This window comes from Hyaena hyaena, unplaced genomic scaffold, assembly GCF_003009895.1.
Source record: "Hyaena hyaena isolate Hyena2069 unplaced genomic scaffold, ASM300989v1 scaffold_284, whole genome shotgun sequence".
Taxonomy (NCBI): Eukaryota; Metazoa; Chordata; class Mammalia; order Carnivora; family Hyaenidae; genus Hyaena; species Hyaena hyaena.
In genome coordinates, this window is record NW_024080913.1 from 1,504,316 (window position 1) to 1,519,530 (window position 15,215).

A 15,215-nucleotide genomic window follows, 5' to 3' on the forward strand; every position below is an offset into this window, starting at 1 on the left:
AAATGAAAATATTAAAAAAAAAAAAAAAAAAAAAAAAAAGAAAGCAATGGGTCCCAAAATATGAACATTTAAAAAATAAGCTCTGTTTACGCAGATCTGCCACTGGTGCGGAACAGAAGGGTTAAAGAAGAATCCAAGAATAAAACGGATATGTACTGAGGAATACAGAAGATATTTACCTCTTTTGGGTCAACAATTTCTCAGGTTTTTGATCGGTATAAATTTTAAGTCATAAATTACTCAAAACTTAAAAGTCAGACTAACAAAGTGGTTAAGTAGAAGAAAAAAAGACTGTTGAGGTTCTGATTGTCTGGCATTTCCCCCCATAAGGAAAAATTTATCTTCCTATATACAGTCCATACTTAAATGGAATTAACAGAAACCCACCCAACAGATTCTGTATAAAGAGGTGTATGTAGTGAGTATGTAGATGAGTTATCAGACTTTCCAAGACTCTGGACCCTAACCTAGACCAAGTTGGCTACCTCTGCCTCTAACTGCATAGTAGTTGATGCCAATATCCATACTATTCCCAAATTATTAGTCCAAAGTTCCATCTCATTCATTTTTAAATCTTGACTGCATGCTGAAATGATTGCATTTTGAGTATACTGAGTTAAAATTTCAGAGGTGCCTACTTGGCTTAATAGGTAAAGCATGAGACTCTCGATCTTAGTGAGTTCAAACCCCATGTTGTAGGAAGAGCCGAAAAACAAAACAAACAGAAGCACCTGGGGGGCCCAGTCAGTTGAGCGTCCAACTCTTGATTTTGGCTCAGATCATGATCTCATAGTTTGTGAGATGTAGCCCCATGTTGGGTACTGCGTTGACAGCACAGAGCCTGCTTGGGATTCTCCCTCTCCCTCTCTTTCTGCCCCTCCCCAACTTGTGCTCTCCGTCTCAAAATAAATAAAAACATTAAAAACAAGCAAAAACTCTGTAAAATAAAACCAAACCCAACAACAAACAGTTAAAAAAAAAAAGGTGACTTTATTAAATGTTTTATTTATTTTTGAGAGACAGTGTAAGCGTGGAGAAGCAAAGAGAGGGGGACAAAGAATCTGAAGCAGGCTCTGTGCTGACAGCAGAGAGCCCAGCGTGGGACTTGAACTCATGAACCATGAATGAGATCATGACCTGAAGTTACATGCTCAACCAACTGAGCCACCAAGGTGCCCCCAAAAAGAAGAGAGGTCTTTAAAAAATTAAAAATAATTTCACTTACTTTTTAAAAATGGCTACTAAGAAAATTAACACTGTATACGTAGCACGTTAGGTTTCTATTGACCAGCACTAGCCTCAGCCACAAATGGCAATTCCATTACCCTTGCCAATATGACCAAGGCCGAGGGGATGCAGGGAGGGGGGGTGGGCAACTCTGCTTAGGAAGAGCAGACTCTGGAGAGATCAGGAAGATCAGGTCTTTCCTTCGTTTGTGCCATCTTGTGCCTGAAGGTAGGCCTGAGACGGACGCAGCCACTCCACTACAAGCCAGGAGAGCCATTGAGAAGTAGAACACTGAAGTTCTGGGCTTGAAGCTTACTCTACCTTGAGTCCTCTCAATTCAATGATACAATGGATAGCCTTAACATTTAATCCATTTTTAAATCAAGGTTTTTAATCTGTAGCAAAAGCACCAGATAACATGGTAGATTTCTGTTTATGCATTTGCTCACACAGTTCCCATCACCTAAAGGCTTTTCTTACTACTTTTCATTCATCTAAATCCTTCTTGTATTTAAAGATCCTGAAAGGGTTTGTTTGTTTGTTTGTTTAAGACACTAAAAGTTTAATAAGCATGACTTTCTGGGAAATCTAGCCTCAAAGATCTTTTCTCTTCTCTCAACTATTTCACCCATTACTGGTATTACACGTTTATAACAAATACACAGTCTTGTTCTCACTTTCCTTTATTTAAGTAATTTTTGTCTCTGCTACAAAAGCAGAAATCCCCTGAAGGACACAGGAGATATCCTAGGGAGACTGGCCTCAACCCCTCCCAATGGCACCTTACTAGAGATGTATGCGCTGCAGTAAATGGCTTAACTTTTAGAAGCCTGTGTTCAGCCTGCATCTCCTCATCTGCAAGATGTCAAGTGGAGGTAACGCTCCACACCTTATCTCACATTTCAGTGAAAGCACTATCTTAATGGTAAAGCACTTTATAATGTTACTTTTTGTCCTATGTAGAACCTATCAGGGCACTAACTAAAGTCGAGGTCCAAATATAGATGACTGCTCCCTCTATAAAAAAAGATCTAGGTAAGGGATACAATACATTACAGTGGTCCTGAACCAAAGCCCCTAATACTTCAGAATCTAGCACTGAACTCAATTCAGGCTTGAAGAGAAGTCTAAGTTGTAAGAATAGACGATGAGTGAAATAAGGAATTGACTAGAAATGTGCCAAGAGCTTCCTCTACACTGATACTCATATATAAATAATGGGCTCCCCCCAGTGCCATTCAGTGAATGAAGAGGAAAGTATACCCCTAGAGTTTAAGAGTTTACAAACTTACTAGTCGATTCATAGGGACTATGAACATTTTCCAAGTGGCACTGGAGCTGGAAGGGCGTGGAAAACTGGCGGTAACAGTGTTGGCAGATGGTATGACCATCTACCTCACCGTTCTGCTGATCAAGTTCTACGTGGTGTTTCATATGGTTCATGAATCTGTAGCACAGCACAAGGGGAGAGTACAGAAAACAAAAAAATGAGGCTTGGAATCCCAGATCACATCACGTGTGTCCCCCCCCCCCCACATACATACAACTTCCCCAGCTTGGGACAGTCCTTTTCTGAGCCCAGAAAAGGGTTCCTAAAACTAAGAGTTCTGTGGAAGGATGTACTGGTTTCCTTTACTCCACCCAAAGTTATCTATTATTACCACAATACCTTCTCCTTCTAAAGTATCACTTATTGACTTAATGATAATCCTCAGCCAGGGTGGATAATAGGACCACTGCCCAAAGAGAAAGACTTAAACATGTGAGAAAATTTCAGTCTTCTCTTGTCCAGGGTAACCTCTGAGGCTACACTTACCGAATGTTGTTTTTTAGCCTTTTGGTACAATGTGGGCATCGGAAAGATGTGGCAACCTTAGGGAAGTTTGTGAGTTGGGCCACTTTGCCACCATCCCGTCCGTAGTAGAAGTCATCTACTAGCATGATGAGTTTGGTCTGGACAGCATCACCCACATTCTCATTTGGCTCTGGTACTTTGGTAGGTGGGGACAGAGCAGGAATAGGTGTGGAAGAGGGTGTGGAAGCAACAGGAGCGGTTTTCTCAGGGGACGGGGGCTTTGCTGCTGATGGGACACTGGGTTCTGAATCCAGAGACTTTCCTTTCTTCTGGTATTCCACCATTTCTGGGCAACAGTACTATAAAGGAAGATCATTGTGGTTATCCTGGGGGCTGGGATGTGCTAACTCCCCAACCTCACGAACATCTCCTGGGAATGGTTTGATTCTAAATATTCGCATCCAGGTTTCACCCTCCGGTGTTCTACAGTGTCGCCAGGACTCCCACTTTTTCTAGTGGATATATACTTACAGCCACATGCCACTCCAAACCCCAAGCCTTATACTTCTCCCTCTTGCCTTAGATCCTTTAACCACCTACTAGTATAACCTGCCTCTGAACTCCCTGCCAGGAAGAAATTCCAACCTTTGTGTCTGGACTAATACCAAAAAATGAAAAAGATAAAATATGCACTGGCTAATAACTGACTCCTGATTCATCCAATGACACAATAAATAGAAGATAAAGTGAGGCCAACTTAGCGTGAGTCCTGATTATCTAACAAACCTGTCCTCCTGTGCAGTTTCGAAATCAATCACAACCAAGGAATTAAGGTCGCATACATTTCGATCTACTTGAGGTTCGTTATATGTATCCTTCCACATTCCAAAGTACAGAACTCTTCTGAAACAGGCCAAAGGAGAGCATAAAGCTTCCAGGTCATTTCGAGTCCCTGCTTCACAAGCTCCCAGTCCTACAACAGTTATACAGTGGCAGCCACTGAAGCTGGGTCCCCATCACAGGTAGTATCACTTACACACATGTGACCTCTCAAAGCTTCGGTAACACGGAACTGAGCATTACACCGTGGACATATTTTCCGTCCACCATCCTGGAGGTCGAACACTGGGATGGAAGAGGTCACTGGAAGAAGTGAAAAGTATGGATAAGATTAGTAAGATGATACTGGAAAAAGATTACTGGCCCTTTGAAGAAAGGATAAACCCTCCCTGAAGAGCACATTAAGGTTTGTAAGCAAGCATGAGAGATCACCACGAGGACCATTCTTTTCATCATTCTTCTAACTCATGGCTAGGGGTCAGCAAAGCACAGCTCACAGATAAAATCCAGCCAGATGCCAACTTCTGTTTGGCCCATGAGCTAGGAATGGCTTTTACTTTTTTGTTGTTACACAATTTTTTCTTTAATTGTGGTAAAACATACATAAAATTTACCTCTTAACCATTTTCCAGTGTACGGTTAAGTGCATTTGCATTGCTGCACAAGCATTCTCCAGGACTCTTCCTCTTGTAAAACTGAAACTCTATACCCATTAAATAATTCCCCTTCCCCTCTCCTCTTAGTCCCCGGCAACCACCATTATACTTTCTGTTGCTGTGAACTGGACTCCTCTAGATACTTCATACAAGTGGAATCATACAGTATTTGTCCTCTTGTTACTAGCTTAGTTTAATACTTAGCAGAGTATCTTTAAAGTTCATGAATGTTGCAGCATGTGTCAGAATTTCCTTCCTTGACAACCTACTACTGTAGGCATAGATCATATTTTGTTTATCCATCAGCTGATGCCCCCTTGGACTGCTCCACCTTTCGGCTATTGTGGGCAATGCTGCTATGAACAAGGGTGTACAAACATGAGTCCCTGCTTTCAATTCTTTTGGGTCATACCCCGGAAGTGCAATTGCTGGGTCAGATGGTAATTTTATGTTTCATTTTGAGAGATCGTCACACCAATTTACATTTCCAGCAGCAATGCACAAGGACGGGTTCCAATTTCTACACATCTACACAAAATAACACTTTTTTTTTTTTTTGGGTAAGAGTCATAGTGATGGGTGTGAAGTGGGATCTCAACATGGTTTTGATTTTTATTTCTCTAGTCATTAGTGATGGTGAGGATCTTTTTGTGTGCTTAATGGCATTTGTATATTTTGTTTGGAGAAATGTCTGTTCATTTCCTTTGCCCAGTTTTTAATTGGGTTGTTTGGTTTTTGTTGTTGTTGTTGTTGTTGAGTTATGCTTTACATATTCTAGATGTTAACCCTTTATATGAGTTATACGATTTGCTAATATTGCCTCCCACTGAATAGGCTGCTTTTTCAACTCTGTTCCTGGTGTTCTTTGATGGCCTTTTTGAAAGTTTAAAATTTGAGGTTGTCCCATTTATCTATTTTATTATTGTCCCATCTATCTATTATTATCGTATTTTTCTTTGGTTGCCCGTGATTTTGGTTTCAGGTGCAAGAAATCATTACTAAATCCAATATCACAAACCTTTCCCCATTTTCTTCTTTCATAGTTTTAACTCTTATGTTTAGGTCTTTGGTTCACTGAGTTAAGCTTTTATATATGATGTATGGGTCCAACTTCATTGGATGTGAATGTCCAGTTTTTCAATACCATTTGCTAAATGTTTTCACATTTTTTTTAATGTTTTTACATTTTTAAATGGCTGAAATGAAAGCGAAAGAAGATATTCTGACATATGAAAATTACATAAAATTCAGAGTTCACAGACAACTTTAGTGGAGTTCATGCTGATTTATTTGCATACTGTCTGCGGTTGCTTCTGTACAATGCTGTGTGGCAGAGACCATACTTAATGCATAAAGCCTAAAATACTATCTGGTCCTTCAGAGAAGAAGTTTGCTGACCCCTGCTCTAGACCACTGAAAACTCTTATGCTCATATCCTGTCTATGCCGGAAGACCTCCCCAATAATTTCTAACTTTTAAACCTTGTGCAGAAATCCACCTCCTCCATGAAGCTTTCCTTTTCTTATGCCATCCACCTCTGACCAACCAGTCCCTTTCACTATCTCTATAGCACAAGAGAGAGTAATTTCCTTGTAGCTGACTTAGTTACACTTCTCACAGCAGCCATCCCCTTTCCTAAAGTTTCTTGTGAGAAGAGACTATATTCTCTTCTATAGAGTAGAGAGATATTCTAAGAGAATATTCTATTCCATTCTGGCAACTATATTCTATTTCACGTCTCTATTTCAAAGCATAGAGTTCTGATGTAACAAATACTTTATGAATGTTTCTGAACGCCTGGTCAGGTTACTGTACCTTTCACTGAAGACTCAGTTCCGCTAGTTCTCTGGGAGCCATGGGCAGAGCTGTTGTTGGATACCACCACTGGCCCAGGACTCTGGCCCAGGGAAGGGATGGTGTTAAGGGTATTCACCAGCTTGGCTACTTCATTGCTATTTTCACCTGTGACCCCAGGTCGCTTCACAGTGACAAAGCTGGCAATGCTCACTGCAGGTGGAGAGGGGAAGGAGGGAGCTATGTTGGCCAAGTGATAATCATCTGTTCTCCACCCACCGCCCTGCCCAGCACTGCCATCTCCACTTCCCAAGGCTCACCTAGCTTGGGATTGGGGGTCTGGCTGGATTGGCCCGGAGGCTGAGAAGCCAGCTGCCCCAGTGAAGTTGGCTGTGTGGCGGTGGGAGTGGTGGAGGTGCTGGGTGTGGATTTGGTCTGCTGGGACTGGGACTGCGGGACAGTGCTTCGAATGGTCAGAGTGGCTGGGATGACGGTGGTGAAGGTATTGGTGGTGGGCCGCACAGGCATTGTGGAGCCTGGCCTCACTGGGGTCATCTGAGAGAACACTTGTGGGACTCCAACTGTTGGCTTAACAAACTGGGTACCTGGAGCTTCAAAAGAAAAACAAAGTACCACATCTTAGTCAACGAGCTCACCTTTAATACATTCCACCTGTCTTTACCGAAAATATTAGAATAGGAAAACATTATATCTCCAAACTGTTTGGTGGCCATGGGAGGTTACCAAGAGTAGCACATTAGACATTTTTAATGTTTAAGAAAACAGGTATTCAAGCAAATAAAAGAACTTGGCCTAAGTAACCAGCCCTATTAAAGAAGGAAGATTCCTATTAACTCCTCCCAAAACACCTTACCACACTGCCTTTTCAATCCCAAGAATACAATCAGGAGTAGCTTGACCTCAACACTGAAAGAACAAGGATTAGCACAGAGTAGGAGGCAGTATGGGTATATATCCAAAGGGCAGATACGGTCCTGAAAAAAGCGGTTTTTCTTTCTCAGGATACTAAAGGAGTCTTCCATTCTTTTCTATAAATTCAAAAAGAAGACTGACTATGCCATTCTATTAGACTGTCCCAGGGGTGAATGTCCTGGCTCAACTGTAGATAATTCCACTGACAGATCTATAAGAAATATCAGAACTAGGCAAGATAAGTTCATGTGACTGAAGGCCAAAAACACTCTGTGGGCTCTGAGAACAACCACAACAACAAAATCTTGGGAGGACAAGCTTATGGAGGTGCCTTCACCACAACTAAATTAAGGTATCTTTTGGTCTGAATTATAGCAAACTTACAAACACTTAATAAAGAACTGTGGGAAAGTTACAAGATTTTAGAAAATTATTTTCAATTCAGTTTCTTAAAAAAAAAATTACTAGTCATTAGCAGTATTTATTATCAAAGGGTAGGTCATTTGTTTTATACCCAAAATCTATGCTATAAAGTTAAAGCAAAAGAGAATTTATAATCCCACCATGTAAACGAGTAAACTTATAAGAAATAGGAAATTTAAGAGTTTTCATTAATAATATTCCTTTAGGATAACAAACTTCATAGCTGACTAAAACACCAGAGGCAGAAAAATGACTATATAATCCTTGTTTGAAGGGTGGTAAAAAGTTAAAAAGAAAAATAGGGGCACCTGGGTGGCTCAGTTGGTTAAGTGTCCAACTTCGGCTCAGGTCATGATCTCACAGTTCCTGTGTTCAAACCCCAAATCAGGCTCTGTGCTAACAGCTCAGAGCCTGGAGCCTGCCTCAGAGTCTCCCTCTCTCTGCCCCTCCCCCGCTCATGCTCTCGCTCTGTCTCAAAAATAAATAAAAAATTTAAAAACAAAAAAGGAAAAAAAGAAAAAGAAAACCACCATCCTGGCCAAACGTTAGAAATAGATTTTAAAAATTGGGCTTACATCAGTATGATCTTTCTATTTTTAGACTTTCCTTAAATATACTTTTTAAATGACCAAGAATATTTTGAGACAATAAAAACAAATCTTCTGGATGCCAGTTTATCTCAAATGGGTAGACATTTTTCCTTACCTGGGACTAGTGTTATTGGTCTAACCGTTTGGCCTTGCTGTACGTTCAGCACAATCCCAACCTGATTCATTGCATTTTGCACAGGCCGGACATTTCTTACAGGAAATCCCTGCATTAAAAAGCAAAATGATCTTTAACGTGAAGAGTAGCTACCCCTAGCAGAGACTGCAATAAGACCACATCCACAGAAGTTCCCACACTCTTACCCAGTGCTTCTTTTTCTAGAAGTAGAGACTTTACATGACTGAGATGGGGAAATTTTAGAATTCTGGCAAAAGTTTTGAGTTACAAAATATCAAAACTGAAGAATAAGCTTTAGTACATATGAGCAAAAATGAAAACCTACTTCCTAAGAGAAATAGATCTCATCCACAAACTGGCCCCTAAACAGATAAAGACACAGAAGGGGAAAAAATGACCCTGTAAGAGTACTCACTGGAGTGATTCAACACTAAACAACTGTTAAGAAATTGTTCCCAAAGTCCACTTCAAAGGCTATAAACCTCTGGCAAATTTTTAAGAGAAGAGTTTGTAACTCAGGAAGCCACAGGCAAACAGAAGCACTTGCCTTTATGCTCCACATCCAGCAACAGGCTTTCAACTTCAACTCACATGGTCTATCAGATAATTTTCCTCCTTCTCTTCCAAAGTTCTCCCCGCACTTCACCAATTTTACACAGATTTCCAAAGGTCAACTGACTCACCCCATTTTAAGAAAAACGACCCAAGCAAAGGGCAAGAAGCTTTGAGGGCCAAGCGTTAACATTTCCTAACCTAAGCTTTCCAACTAATCTCTGCCCAGATGTCAATCAAACCACTTAACAGCCCCCTGAAGGATAGGAAATTACCCGGCTGTATGTTATACTGGGCTTTCCCTAAAAGTTAGTATCAAAGTATAAAACCGCAAACAAGAAAGTCAGGACAAATGACAGCGCTCAGAACTCCAAAGGTTCACACAGTCTTCCTCTCCTTCCCTGCCCAACCCCCGAGCGCAGAGCCCTACTCACCTGTGTGGTGATGAATATTGGTTGTGAGGCCACAGGAGAACTAGTCACATGGTTGGCATTCTGCATGACCTGGACAGGCCTCAATACTGGTTGAGTAACCATTGTGCCCAGACCTGGGGTTGGATTCTGGGTTAGGATGAGCGGCTGTCCACCTTGTTGGACCAAAGAATTGCCAGCTAAGGGTAAAAGGAAGGGAAAAAAAAAATGTAAGAGAAAACAAAGCCACGTTTAAGAAGAAACACTGTGATCTCAAGTATCAAAATATCCAAAACTGTCACACTCACCTCAGGTTTAACATCACCAACCTCACCAAAAATGTAAGCTTCACCCAAATCTACAACTAACAGAAAAACAGGCAGACAAGGGAGGCTCACGAATATCTCCCCCATATATGTTAACGAGGATTACCTTAATTTAGTAAGACTTTACATGGCTATCATTTTGACTCTGATGATTTAATATATGATTTAACATAATCTCTCCAAATCAAACTAACAAAACAAAGAAACCTTTCTTTTTACATATTTTAACTAGGTAAAACTTAATTTTCTCAGAACGTAATTTGCTGTTAGCTAATACACTTTAGTATTTTTAAAAGAGAAGTATTCATCAACAGACATTAACTCAGCAAGTACACAACACTTAAAGAATGGCACCTTGGGGCGCATGGGTGGCTCAGTCAGTTGAGCGTCTGACTTCGGCTCAGGTCATGATCTCACGGTTCGTGGGTTCGAGCCCCGCGTCGGGCTCTGTGCTGAAAGCTAGCTCAGAGCCTGGAGCCTGCTTCGGATTCTGTGTCTCCCTCTCTCTCTGACCCTCCCCTGCTCACACTGTCTCTCTCTCAGAAATAAAGAAAAACATTAAAAAAAAAAAAAAAAAAAAAAAAGAATGGCACCTCTACCTAGTGAGTGCAAATCTCAGAAATGCAGAATTTCTAAATGGTCTCTGTCTTTCACAGGTGTGGGAACAGAGAGATGGACAGGCTGTCCTCTCTTTTTCGACATCAGAATTGGCAAAGACTTGGTTAAAAACTAACCAACACCCAGTAAAAATGGTTTGACTTCAACAGATGATTTATTCATAGGTAAATATTAATAAACTGGCTACTTAAACATTTTAGGTTCTTTTCATTTGTGAAGAAAGTAATTTTGTGAATGTTTTTATTTTATTTTTTTACTACTTTTGGCTAAAAAAAAATCATTAATACTAAACTTTACTGATTTACAAAGAAACATCCCAAAACCAGACAGAAAATTTCAGGGTCAAAATATGTAACTCAACGATTCAAATAAGATACTGCCTCAACTTTTTGCCTCAAATAACCAGAGTGGGACAGGTCCCTCTGAATTGTATGTCCTACTTGACAGGTGAAGTCAGTGCTGTTAGCTGCAAAGCCAGACCACTGGAGTGGGTCTATAGGTGGCTATCAATGGGTCAGCAATGTCTTGTCCCACTTTTTTCCAGAAACTGAGTGCCCATCAGTGGACTAGACCTCATAGTTATGAGGCCAGCTGACTAGTGATTATGAGGTTGACAGGCAAACAGAAAATTCCAAGGTCTATCAATGCTAATTATACTGGCAATTTGCTATTTTAATTTAAATGTTTTATTATGGAGAAGTTCAAGTACATAAAAATAGAATGTCATACTGAATCCCCATGTACCCATCACTAAGCTTTAACAATTATTAACCATGAGCAATTTTATCTTGATCTCCCACCCACTTTCTATGAATATAGTAACTCTAATGAATTCTAATAAGTTATTTTAAACAATTCTAAATTCTTATTAAGATTTTCCTTAAAGAAATTTTGCCAATTCATAGGATACAAGAAGTAGGCAATCAGAATCCTTAGGCTTAAAATGCCTACAAAAGAATTAACCAACCAGTTCGCTGCCTCAAAGTTTGCTCTCAAATAAACACGGTACCGCAGGGGCGCCTGGGTGGCTTAGTCGGTTAGGCGTCCGACTTTCGCTTAGGTCATGATCTCGCGGTTCATGGGTTCGAGCCCCGCGTCGGGCTCTGTGCTGACTGCCAGCTCAGAGCCTGGAGCCTGATTCAGTCTGTGACTCCCTCTCTCTCTGACCCTCCCCTGCTCACGCTGTCTCTCTCTCTCCTAGAAATAAATAAATAAAACATTTCAAAAAAAAAAAACAAAAAAAAACACGGTACCGCAGCCATAAACTGATTAAAAAAGGGGGAGAGATTCCAGCTTCTCTCACAATATGCTGTTTTTACAAATCTGAAGGTCTTGATGTTCTCCTTTATTCTTTTATGTTTACTTACATAGCCTTACAACCCAGAGATGAGAGCTAAATGGAGTCAAAATGGGCTAAACAAAAGTTGAAAATCATAATTAGTCACAGAAGAAGAAATCTATTAACATTAAGTTCACATCACTCACAGCTCAAAATTAGGCAGTAGTTTATTTTACTACACAACATTTCTTCCCAGTGTAAATGCAGATCAGTCAGGACTGCAGAAATAATTTCTAAACGCTGAGTGATAGATTCTAAAGAACAGAAAGAATTGTAAAAAAAAGTTCCAAAATTTTATTCCTGATACTTTAATAAAAAAAAAAAAAAAAAAAGCTTTACTGAGGTATTATACATATTACCCATGTAAAGTATGCAGTTCAGAGGTTTTTAGTATAGTCACAAGGTTTGTGCAACTATCACTTCTGTTTAGTTCCAGAACATGTTCACCGTCCTAAGGAAAAAATCTTGTACCCATTAGCAGTTACTCCCTATCTCCTCTCCTCAGCCCTGGAAACCACAAATCTATTTTCTGTCTCTACAGATTTACCTATTTCGGGGCACCTGGGTGGCTCAGTCAGTCAAGCATCTGACTTCAGCTCAGGTCATGATCTCATGGTTCATGAGCTCGGGCCCCACTTAGGGTGAGCTCTGCTTCTCTCTCTCCCTCTCTCTCTCTGCCCCTTGTGGGATTCTCTCTGTCTCTCTGTCTCTGCCTCTCTCTCACTTGTGTCCTGTCTCAAAAAAGAAAAAAAAATATCAGATTTAAAAAATTACAGAATTGTCTGTATTATGCAAAAACGGGGGATGGCTAGGGAAACTGGATTTATTCATCATGCTTATCTATGCATGAAAAATTTTTGGAAGAATACACATGACATATGTAACTGGTTACCAGTCTATACCCATTTTTTCCCCACTAACATGGGTTAACATTTAATTTATTTTATTATTTTATTTAAGAGTGTGTGTGAATGGGGAAGAGGGAAAGAGAGAGAAAGAGAAATCCCAGCAGGCTCCATGCTCAGCACAGACCCTGACACAGGACATGATTCCACGACCCTGGGATCATGACCTGAGCTGAAATCAAGAGTCACACATTCAACCGACTGAGCTACCCAGGACCCCGTGGGTTAACATTTTATTATTTTTTTTTTTCTAGGAGAGAGGGAGAGAGAGAGAGACAGCGTGAGCAGGGGAGGGTCAAAGAGAGAGGGAGACACAGACTCCGAAACAGGCTCCAGGCTCTGAGGTGGCAGTCAGCACAGAGCCCGATGCGGGGCTCGAACCCACGAACCGCGAGATCATGACCTAAGCGAAAGTCGGAGGCTTAACCGACTAAGCCACCCAGGCGCCCCAACATTTTAATTTAAATACTAGAGGTATCTATATAGATTTTTTTTTTTAAACTTTGTACACAGCCCTAGGTGGGCTCAGAAATCAAAAGTCTGCTCAAGGAGTCAAGAGACTAGGTCATGTCATAAGCCTTGGAATAATTCCCTAGGATCGAAGAAGAATTCAGCTACACTGGTTGCTAACAGCACTTTGACATATTATTTTAAGAGAAATACAGGAAAGCAGAATAACACAGTGGAAAGGACACAAACTGGAATCTAGGCAATTCAAATCCGGTTTAGTCACTTACCAACTATCTGACTTTAAGCACATTAGTTAGACTCTAGGCCTTGGTTTATACATCTGTAAAATGAGAGAATCCTCTGGACAGTGGTTCCTCATCTTTTATATATATATGTAAGGGCCCCCCTATTTATAAGTTTAAAAAAAGTCTAAGGATGTTTCATGTAATAAAAATCATATTTTCAGTACCCAGCAACTGAAAAAAATGTCTACAGAAATTAATTTAAGTTCAATAGTACCTAAGATTGGTAGCAATATGAGGAAAGAGCCATTGGCGGGCACTTACTCAGAGCGCTCTGTTAGGACAATTTCAGACCATCTATCCAAACAATCTCACTTTCTACTGCAGAAATGTTTACACAGTGAACACAGATACAATCCCTGAGAATGCTCACCAAGCACTGTTTATAATCACAAAAAATAAGGACTGTAATAAATATCTAACAACAGAGGAGTAAATGGTTATAGCCGAAAATAAGACCGCCATATATACTTCTAATGAAATATAAAGTGATGTAACATTTCTAGATGGCCATTCCAGGAAAAATATCAACAGCCTTAAAAACTATAATGACTTTTGATCCAACAATTTGACATTTATAAATATATTCTCAGAAGTAAGGATGTGAGAAAAGATAGAGATCCTCACAATAGCTCTTTAAAGTAGCAGTATAGCCCTCTACAACTATTACAACTATACAAATACAGTTGACTCTTGAACAACACAGGTTTGAACTGTGATGGCCCACTTGTACGTGGATTTTCTTTTTCAAAGTTTGTTTATTTTTGAGAAATGGGGGGGGGAGGGAGGGGCAGAGAAAGAGGGAGAGAGAGAATCCCAAGCAGGCTCCGTGTCGTCAGCCACAGCCTGACATGGGGCTTGATCCCATGAATTGAACCATGAGATCATGACCCGAGCAGAAATCAAAAGAGCTGGACGCCCAACCGAGCCATCCAGAACCCCTGGATTTTTTCTCAATTAATATAGTACAGTACTACGTTCTCTTTTTTATGGTTTTCTGTATAACATTTTCTTTTCTCTATCTTATTTTATTATAAAAATACAGTATAATACATATTAAATACAAAATCTGTGTTAATCAACTGTTCTCAACAGAAGGCTATGAGTAGTTAAATTTGGGGGGAATCCAAAGTTATATGTAAATTTTCAACTCTGCAGCCAGTTGGTGCCCCTCCCCCCATGTTGTCCAAGGTCAACTGTACAGTTACTCATCAACAATGTTACAGACATACACTGATTAAAATGGGAAGCTATTCATTACATATTAAGGGAAAAAAGGAGGCAAAGAGTAATGTAGAGTCTGTATGATCCATTTATGTAAAAAGCAAATCACTACATAATAGAAGTACATACAAGGACATATGTGTACGGAATAAGAGTTACAAATACTTATATCCAGGTAGTGAGATCAAGTTTAACATTTTTTCCTTTATTTTTTTTTCACTGTTTACTTTTTCTACAATACACATACTATTCTTGTATTAACAAAGCTATTTGTAATTAAAGCTATATATAACTAATCATAAATAATTAAAAGTAAGTCCTTTGCAGTAACACAATGATTCTATAAAGGTGCTTATTCTAGTTTGTGAATCTTAAGCCATAGCTTGCCTTTCCAGTGTAAAAGCAGTCATCAGAAATGAATAGAAAACAATACTACGTAGCTTCTCTAGTCAATAAATACACTAAAAACACCACTCTTTCACCATTTCCTTCAAGTATAAAACAACCCTATCCTATTTTCCATAACCAGGAACCAATGACCAAATGAATCTGCCAAAGAAAATCCAGAACAAAGCTGCCTTGGGAGAATTCTTACCAAACCAGTGGGGCTTATTCTACTTAAAAAAATAACAAAAACAATCAAACAGACACCCCTCCCAATCTCTTTAATAGTTAGGAAATCTGGGTTTACATTT

General features: G+C 39.9%; 1 protein-coding gene across 5 annotated transcripts in view; it reads right to left on the reverse strand.

The window, feature by feature from the left end:
• The window catches only part of POGZ (pogo transposable element derived with ZNF domain), a 50,933-nt gene that overhangs the window by 12,815 nt on the left and 22,903 nt on the right, over positions 1–15,215 (reverse strand). For 3 of the 5 annotated variants that reach the window (XM_039246287.1, XM_039246284.1, XM_039246285.1), the window contains 7 exons: positions 9,381–9,556; positions 8,374–8,482; positions 6,633–6,923; positions 6,334–6,552; positions 4,059–4,165; positions 3,044–3,381; positions 2,520–2,674 (listed from right to left, as the gene is read on the reverse strand). In XM_039246287.1, the coding sequence (XP_039102218.1) occupies positions 2,520–2,674; positions 3,044–3,381; positions 4,059–4,165; positions 6,334–6,552; positions 6,633–6,923; positions 8,374–8,482; positions 9,381–9,556 (1,395 nt within the window). The remainder of the gene's footprint in view (positions 1–2,519; positions 2,675–3,043; positions 3,382–4,058; positions 4,166–6,333; positions 6,553–6,632; positions 6,924–8,373; positions 8,483–9,380; positions 9,557–15,215) is intronic. The other 2 variants (XM_039246288.1, XM_039246286.1) reach the window with 1 other exon arrangement.